General features: G+C 33.7%; 1 protein-coding gene across 11 annotated transcripts in view; it reads left to right on the top strand.

Annotated features, from left to right (window-relative positions):
* The window catches only part of LOC102599408 (protein disulfide-isomerase SCO2-like), a 19,539-nt gene extending 10,866 nt beyond the window's left edge, over positions 1–8,673 (top strand). For 3 of the 11 annotated variants that reach the window (XR_001474578.1, XR_001474579.1, XM_015312978.1), the window contains one exon: positions 6,576–8,673. Coding sequence is in view for 3 of the 11 variants with exons in the window: in XM_015312978.1 (XP_015168464.1) it covers positions 6,576–6,586 (11 nt within the window). In the remaining 8 variants the exon portion in view is untranslated. The remainder of the gene's footprint in view (positions 1–6,575) is intronic. The other 8 variants (XR_001474577.1, XR_368035.2, XR_001474580.1 and 5 more) reach the window with 6 other exon arrangements.
* Positions 8,674–9,268: the final 595 nt, after the last annotated feature.

The raw sequence follows: 9,268 nt of genomic DNA, 5'->3' as shown, positions 1-9,268 counted from the left end.
TTTTTAATCCATTCTCCACCATAATTGAAGATTATGTCCACCAAGGTCATCTTTAATATCCTGCAAAACAAAACAAAAAAAAGAGACATGTATATAGCGTATTATTGTTAATGTTGTGTATTAATCAAATGGTTTGGTATAGTGATCATCTATGTTGCTTGGACTCTTCAAAAATGTCATCGGATATGCGTCGCAACATTGGAAACTCTAAGTTTGACTTCAAGTCATGTGAGCTTATGTGACCACAAAATAGTAACACATTCAAGGACCACAAACCATGAAAAAAGAAAAGTCTCAGTAACATTATAATATTCACATTGTGTCATTCAATTAGGGAACAAAAAATTACATTAAAAATAAATGGATAAATATCACGAAACACCAAATCCTAAACCAAAAAGAATAAACTAACACTTACCGAAATGCCCATAAATATAAAAAATTAGACAACCCTAATTTCTATCATAGAGTAAAGAGATATAAAATAGACAAAATAACAAGCACTACAATTATCAAGTTTATAAATGACTAAAAATAAAATAATTAAAAAAAAAAAATGCTAAAATTGACGAACTCTAATTACAATAAAAGAAGATATATACGGATTTTGAGATCTTTTGTCCAGATTTTGAAAATATTCAAGAAACAAATACAATACAAAAGAAAGTTACCAAGTTTCAAAAAACAAATACAATACAAAAGAGTAAAGAGATAACAGTTCCGAAGAGATAATTTAAGGATAAAACTCTTACCTATTGTTGGATCTTCTCTCTAAATCAAGACATGAATGGCTTTTCTCTCTATATGAAGCGTTGCAAGAATGATGAGTATAGAAATTAGGGCTAATGGGTCTTCATTTTGGTCGGGTCGGATTTTACTAAATGGGTCGGATAGAATACTAAATAGAAAGTAAAATTTTAATTATAATAAAAATATATACACATGGAGCCACGTAGGCACCATGTAGGCGCCACGTAGACTAATAAAAAATGGTGACACAATACTTAACTGTACAAGGGCAAATATGTGCCTAAAGTTGGATGGTTAAGGGCAGATATATCAAAAAAGTATGACGAAGGATAAATATGACCCTTTTCTGAGAGTTCAGGGGCAAATATGACCCTTTTCCGTTTTTTCAATTCTTGTCATCCATTTATACAACATAATGGAACATATGAACTTGTTCCATTGATCCTCCATAACTTTTTTTTGTCTGTTCCACTTCTTTGTTTAGATAATTGACACCAATTTCATGACAAACGGGAGGCTTCATTCTTGGACCACATTGGCCGACAACCTCTATGAATGCTCTAGAAATGTCGATATAATTGGCACAACCGTGGGGGAGCCTTGCTTCGTACATCCATTGTAAAAAGGTTGCAACTATATGTTCTGTCAAAACTCTCTTGGCCATATCTTGCAAATTCCTTTTACCAAGAATTGACAATCAATAGGTCCTTTTCTACTAATGATCCATAGCTAAAAGAGACCGTTGCATTTGTAATTGTTTTTGTGATTTCGAAGGAAATGACAAATAAACAACCTCATCTTTCATTGCTTCATCTTCATCAAGATTAGTTACATTCAGTTTAAATATAGCCTTGACGTTTTATCTCTTTTTTTTCATCAACATAATTTTTAGTTTCTTCCCTCACAATTTCCGGATATTTTGTACACTTTGCAACATTCCTAAAAGACCCAATCAGATGTTGTTTGTGATGAAAGATTCAGCCTCGAGTTATCTTGTCACAAGACAAACATATAATTGTGACCCTATTGGTCTCACTTAATATTTTCTCATAGTTCCTAGTCGGTCACCCATTTTAATTGTTGGTAAGATTTAAGAAAAATCAAGTGAAACCAATAGGACCACAATTATATGTTTGTTTTGTGATAAAATAACTCAGACACTCTTTCGTCACAAACACCATCTTATTGGTCTTCTAAGGATGTCTCAAAGTGTGAAATTTTCGTAGATTGTGAGGGAGAAATTAAAAATATGTCGATGAAAAAATGACGTTAAGCGTCATGCTTTATTTCAACCGAATGTGGCTAATCTTGGTGATGATGAAGAAATGGAAGAAAGGTGAAACGGTTGATTTGTCACTTCTTTCAATAGCACACAAAAACAATTATTAAATGCAACAATCTTTTGATCAATTGCTAGAAATGAACATTGAGGATGTCGAAATAGAAGGTTTATTACCTGCTTTAACATTTTCACCTGCATTATTGGTAACAACATTCTGTGCTCCAATCATCTTAATAGTGTTCCGAACCCATAGAATGATAGAATCAGTAGACAAGTCGCTCGCATCAATCAATTCAACAAATAGTTTCCTTTTGGAGAATTCACCAACACGTCATTGATCATTTTTTCAATTCTTGTCATCCATTTATCCAACATAATGGAACATATGAACTTGTTCCATCGATCCTTCATAACATTTTTTTGTCTCTTCCACTTCTTTGTTTAGATAATTGACACTAATGTCATGACAAACGGGAGGCTTCATTCTTTGACCACATTGGCCGACAACCTCTATGAATGCTCTAGAAATGTCGATTTAATTGGCACAATCGAGGGGGAGCCCTGCTTCGTACATCCATTGTAAAAAGGTTGCAACTATATGTCAAAACTCTCTTGGCCATATCTTGCAAATTCCTTTTACCAAGAATTGACAATCTATAGGTCCTTTTCTATTAATGATCCATAGCTAAAAGAGACCGTTACATTTGTAATTGTTTTTGTGATTTTGAAGGAAATGACAAATAAACAACCTCATCTTTCATTGCTTCATCTTCATCAAGATTAGTCACATTCAGTTTAAATATAGCCTTGACGTTTTAGCTCTTTTTTTTCATCAACATATTTTTTAATTTCTTCCCTCACAATTTTCGGACATTTTGTACACTTTGCGATATTCCTAAAAGACCCAATCAAATGTTGTTTGTGACGAAAGATTCAGCCTCGAGTTATCTTGTCACATGACAAACATATAAATTGCGACCCTATTGGTCTCACCTAATATTTTCCCATAGTTCCTAGTGGGTCACCCATTTTAATTGTTGTTAAGATTTAAGAAAAATCAAGTGAAACCAATGGGACCACAATTATATATTTGTTTTGTGATAAAATAACTCGGACACACTCTTTCGTCACAAACACCATCTTATTGGGTCTTCTTAGGATGTCCCAAAGTGTATGAAAATTTTTAAGATTGTGAGGAAGAAATTAAAAGAATATGTCAATGAAAATAGGACCTAAAACATCATGCTTTATTTCAACCGAATGTGGCTAATCTTGGTGATGATGAAGAAACGGAAGGATGGTGAAACGGTTGATTTGTCACTTCTTTCAATATCACAAAAACAATCATTAAATGGAACAATCTTTTCAAGTTATGGATCAATTGCTAGAAATGAACATTTAGGATGACGAAAAAGAAGGTTTATTACCTCTTTTAACATTTTCACTTGCATTATTTGTAACATCATTCTGTGCTCCAATCATCTTAATAGTGTTTCGAACCCATAGAATATTTTGATAGAATCAGTAGACGAGTCGCTCGCATCAATGAATTAGTTTCCTTTTGGAGAATTCATCAACATGTTAATGATCATTTTTTCGGTTCTTGTCATCCATTTATCCAACATAATAGAAAATATGAACTTGTTCCATTTACCCAATGATCCTCCATAACTTTTTTTGTCTCTTCCAGTTCTTTATTTAGATAACTGACACTAATTTCATGCCAAGTGGGAGGTTTCATTCCTGGACCACATTGGCTGACAAGCTCTATGAATGCTCTAGAAATGTCGGTAAAATTGGCACAATTGAAGGGGAGGCCTGCTTCGTACATCCACCTTAAAAGGCCGCAACTATACGTTCCCTCAAAAGTCTCTTGGTCATATGTCGCAAATTCTTTTTAACATTTTTCCCAACATCCTCTCCTGGCTTCTGCTGGAAGTGACAATCTAAAGGTCCCTCTCTACCGTTGATCCGTAACTTGAAGAGACTGTTGCATTTTGTGATTGTTTTTGTGATTTTAAAGCAATATACAAATCGACAACTTTATCTTTCTTTTCTTCTTCATCATCAAGATTAGTCACATTCGATTGAAATATAGCATGTCGTTTTCACTCCTTTTTTCCATCTACATATTTTTTAATTTCTTCTCTCACAATCTCCGGACATTTTGTACACTTTGAGACAATTTTGGAAGACCCAATTAGATGTTGTTTGTGACGAAATATTCTGCCTTGAGTTTTCTTGTCACAAAACTAATATATAACTGCGGTCCAATTGGTCTCACTTAATATTTTTCCATAGTTCCTATTGTTGTTAAGATTTAACAAAAATTAAGAGAGAAGGAAAGAGGAAAAAATGTTAGATTTGAAGAAAAGAGTAAAAAATGTCAACAAGACACCCTTAGCCTTTTTAGTTTGAAGAAGACAAGGGTAGGGACGGATGAAAAACAGACTCGAACCCGTGAAACACTCCCCATCTTGAACACCCTTTATCGCTTTGCCGTATCTCAAATGTGTCGAGCTGTTCTAAACTAAAATATCTATTCGTTCAAAATGACATTTGAGCTACATACACATTATAATTTTTCGGCGAAGAGTGTTCACTTGACCTCTTGACACACTGTAGCTCCGCCACTGGTTGAGTATATGAGTATGGCCCTTCCAGAGGTTGGTTTCTGGAATGATTCTTAAGTCATTTAAATGTCACTTTGTTTGACTCCACCCTGGACCATTGAGGGAAAGGCCCTTTTCCAATTATATGGATCTTCTCCAGATTCCTTAACGGATTTCCTTTGGGAAGAACACAATCTGTGTCCATTTTTTTGGGAGTGAAGAATAGTTGTTTTAAATTTCAGTAACTTGAAAAGCAATAAGAAAATGATAACAGGAGACAGAAATCGGGAGTGGGATGAGAGAGATGTTTAGTGAATTTTTTGAGATAGGAATAGCATGGTGAGGGAAAAAGTAGGAAGTTCTTAAAGGAACTTACAGACCAAGTGATCATGAAGGAGTAAGAAGGCCTTTGATGGCAACAAAATCATTCCATATTCCTCCTTCATACTAATACTATTCTGGTTTCATATTGAATATGTTATACTCATAATGTTTAGTTGAGTTGTTGTACATATGCTGACAGCTGAGAAATGTGTTGTGATTTTGGCTCATCCTTTTTACTCTCTCCATATCAATATGTTTGTCCGGGTTTGACTCGGCATGAAGTTTGAAAAAGTAAAGAAGACTTTTGAATCTTATGATCTTATACTAAAGATATGTAGAATATACCAAAATACCCTTTAATCTTGTGGTCTTAAACATACCATGTTGGAAGTTAGAATTAAAGAGTTGCCAAAAAGGAAAGAGGCATATTTTTTGAAACGGACTAAAAAGAAAAGTAGGACAAACAAATTAAAACTGCGGGAGTTGTACTTTTAAGGTAGATTTTGAGAAGGAAAATAAGAACATGAGCATTACACTCTATTTGGATCATTGTTACCCATTGTATTGTATTGTATCGTTACCATACCTACAATGTTTGTTTTGATTGTTACTTAAAATGTATTGTATTGTATTGTTAAATTTCGTTGTTACGTAACAATGAAAACCCCCATTCTATGGAACAACCAATTTGGTGTGTTCCCATTGTTACTTAATTTCTTTTTTCAATTATATCCTTACATAATATTTCATAATACTATTTTACCCTTTACCCTATATTATTTAATTCTAGTCAAACCTCCTACCTTAGAATAATTAAGGATATTTTAGTAAATATATAAATTACAATACAATACGATACAGTCAAATCAAACAATAAAAATGTTATTAAACAACAACAAACAATACAGTCTAATCAAACATTGTATCTACCATACAGTACAATACAATAGATTACAATACAATATAATACATTATGAAACAATGGGTAACAATGATCCAAACAGAGTGTTAAGGGGGTGTGCATTTAAGGTACAAAAATAAAGAGAGCAAAGATGCACTATTAAGGAAAACTAAAAATATGTCAGCAAATTAGTCAAGGTATTGCAATAATTGCAGTTCCTTCACCCATGCAGTTAGATGGGATTTTCACATTAAATTTTCTGGTGGAATAAGAGTATAAGTTTAGCAATCCTTAAAATAAATTAGTATTGTTATGAAATTGCATGACTAATTAAGCTAATTTCTTGTGTATTAAATTTTTAAGGTAAAATGTAGTTTCTCACTTTCTCTAGATATCACACTTACTGTAACCTCACTAGAAGGATTCATGACAAACAACAAGCTAATATAAGTCTAACCAAAAGAATGACCAAAGCTTCATGTGATTTTAGGTTTATCTTGCCCCTGCTTAGTACCTTCAATCATTATAGTGCTGCATGCACCTATACATCGGTGCACATGGAGATTTATGTAGGGCATGACCAATACTTGTCTCTTTGTACACATAAATTTTGTCAAGAACAAGTGCATTTTCTTCAACACCACTAGAAAAATTAAATAAAGAATTTTTACCTTCTTTTTTCCTTTATTTGCTTCTTCTGCTTTAGTACCAGCTTAAACGAGAAAGTAAAGAATGGATACAATTAGCTGACTGAAAAGAAGACAATTGACACTTCTGTATTTTCTTGAAGACTGGAACTCATATCCCTTTGATGAAAGTGAAGACAAAAGGTTCATTACAATTTCTCTCTCATGGTTTTTGTGAGTTTAAACTCTGTAAAAGGATGGATGTCAGTTATAAAATACCCCACAAGGTACGAGCCTCAGTTCTCTTGAGATCTTCAGATGTTCTCTTTATGGACTAAAACAGAGTACATGACAGAAAGAAAATAATTGAGAAAGAGCAACACTGAAGTGGCCAGTGACTTCTATAATTTGCAATCAGAGTGACAGGGAAACTACAGATTCTCATAGTGAGAACTCTTTCGAGTTTTTGACCAAAAACATCCCTATTGTATACGCACTACTTGGATTACATCCTTGAAATATACTTATGAACAAAAAGCATCCTTGTATTCTAAAGTGAGCTGTTTTCATCCCTCCATTACTTTACTGCTACAAAACTAACGGACCCCCACAAAATCCCGTATATGACACGTGACATTTTCTTAAAACATCAGCCTGCTTCACCATTGTTGATTGGAAAGAAAAATTATGGGGACACAGTCAATTAGGAGAAAAGAGTTGCTATTTTCGTAACAAAGAAAATATTGCTGATTTGGAGTATATGGTATGAAGAACTATTTAGGGTTAATTTCTTATCGACTTAGGTCTCTACATACTCCAAAAGTATTTTTGTGGTTTTTGTATTTTCTGGCATGTTTTACCACTTTCTGCATTTCTGGAGTTTCAGATAATTTTCTTAAAAAATAGAATGTGGTTGAATAAGTTGTTACAGAACTTCTAAATTTGTTGGTGTGACTGAATCTTTTTTGGTGAATAATACTGGTGAAATGGATTTTAATATGGTCATGGTTATTTTTTAATTACTGTGTTTATGTTGCATTTCTGCAACATGTCCTAATTGTTCAACTTGGCCAGTAGCCTGTAGCTGTGAAATGGATGAGTTGGCCGGACTTTTTAATTAACAGTAACATTCTAGTACAATTTGAAAGATCATTCTATTGAAGCCTCATCTTCATCATGCTCAATTACAACTCAATAGTTATAAGGATCAGTTGAAAGCATGGTCGAAGTGGTTTAGCAGTGTTAGTTCCAACTTCAAGCATCTCTGAAGTCTTCTGTTTGTAGTTAAGGATCAGTGTGTATCTGGAATGGAGTTGCAAAGCTTGTAATTTTATTTTCGAATGTCACCTGCCCTGTCTGTGTCTTTTTAGGGTTCTGTTAGGTTTATTACCATGGGTAATGGCAGAACGAAACATGCTCATTTCCAAAAATGTGAAGGATGTTCTTTGTTTACAGTGATCCTTTAAAGATGTAGTCTCAGTAAGTGGTATACATTAGGGGTGTATTTGGCCAAAAACTCACTTTATATCAGTAAAGAAGTTTCAGCTTGTCCTCGAGATCGTGGAGCAATCTGTTTTTTTTTAACACAAAATCTTTGTCACTACAGGTTATGTGCAGAAGATTACAGCACGCAAGGATATCGATGTTATGGAGGACTTAGATAATGGAAAACCACCTTGACAGAAGTTAAATATCTAATGCACTTTTTTGTCTAACATTAGCAGACATTGATGATAGCTTTGAAGAGGCTTTTCTTCACTACTGAATCCTAGTATTCTTTAAGGTGCAAAGAGGTTGCAAGACTGACAATTTTTGGAGTCAGCTAAAAGAGATATGCCTCCATACTACATTCATAGTGCAAGCAACAAGTTCTTGAAGATCAAGGGCGGCGTTCTGGGAAGAATGATGATTATTTTTTATAAGTAAATGCTATTATTTCATTTATTCCCTTGATTATTTCATATACTTTTTATACATTGACGCTGGACTCGTGGTTGTTAATAAATCATTGATGTATGAAATCTGATCTCCCTCTTGAAGCACCAGAATGTGTTCCCCTTTTATGGCCTCCTGACCATTCTGTTGTATAACATTTGTCTTGCCTGTTGATCATTTTAATAGTAACGATAAGTGTGTTACTGAAAAATGCTCAGTAATTTAAGGGCACTAATTTTTATAGATTATTGTTGTTACTTGTTTTCTTGACCAAATAATTATTAAAGAGGGTAAATATAACTGCAAACAAAATAAGTATAAAGAGGAATAGCACTGTGTGAATTGTCATAATATTTTCTTTTGGTTTCCCCAATTAATATGGCAATCTCCCTTGTGGCATGACATTAATAATGGCTACAAAGAGGCTCCGTCCTCGTATACAGCATGATCTCTGCAGTTGAGCTTTTCTGTAAAGGTAAATTGTTGCCCTCCAGGGAAAATTAAAAACTACTACTACTGTTAAAGATGAACACCTTGATGATGATGACATTTTTCCATAAATGGGAAAGAGGATGATGAGAAGCTGGACACAACGTTTGGGGTTGAATAGATCTCACATTTTGCAACACAAAGCTGATAAAAGTGATAGAATAGATGAAATAAAGACGCCACCAATTTTTTCTGAATTTTGTTGCTTAGCTACAAAATTTGTCTGCATGACACTAATTCCTTAGAAAAATTAACTTTAAGGTTTCTTAAATTTTGTATCAAGTCAAACAACAAAACATAAAAAAATGAGACAGGAGTATATAATATGATCCAATAGGTTAGAGGCATT

Source organism: Solanum tuberosum, unplaced genomic scaffold (assembly GCF_000226075.1).
Source record: "Solanum tuberosum cultivar DM 1-3 516 R44 unplaced genomic scaffold, SolTub_3.0 scf00220, whole genome shotgun sequence".
Lineage (NCBI taxonomy): Eukaryota > Viridiplantae > Streptophyta > Magnoliopsida > Solanales > Solanaceae > Solanum > Solanum tuberosum.
Note: the sequence above shows the minus strand (reverse complement) of the source record. Positions and strands in the feature narration are given on the sequence as shown.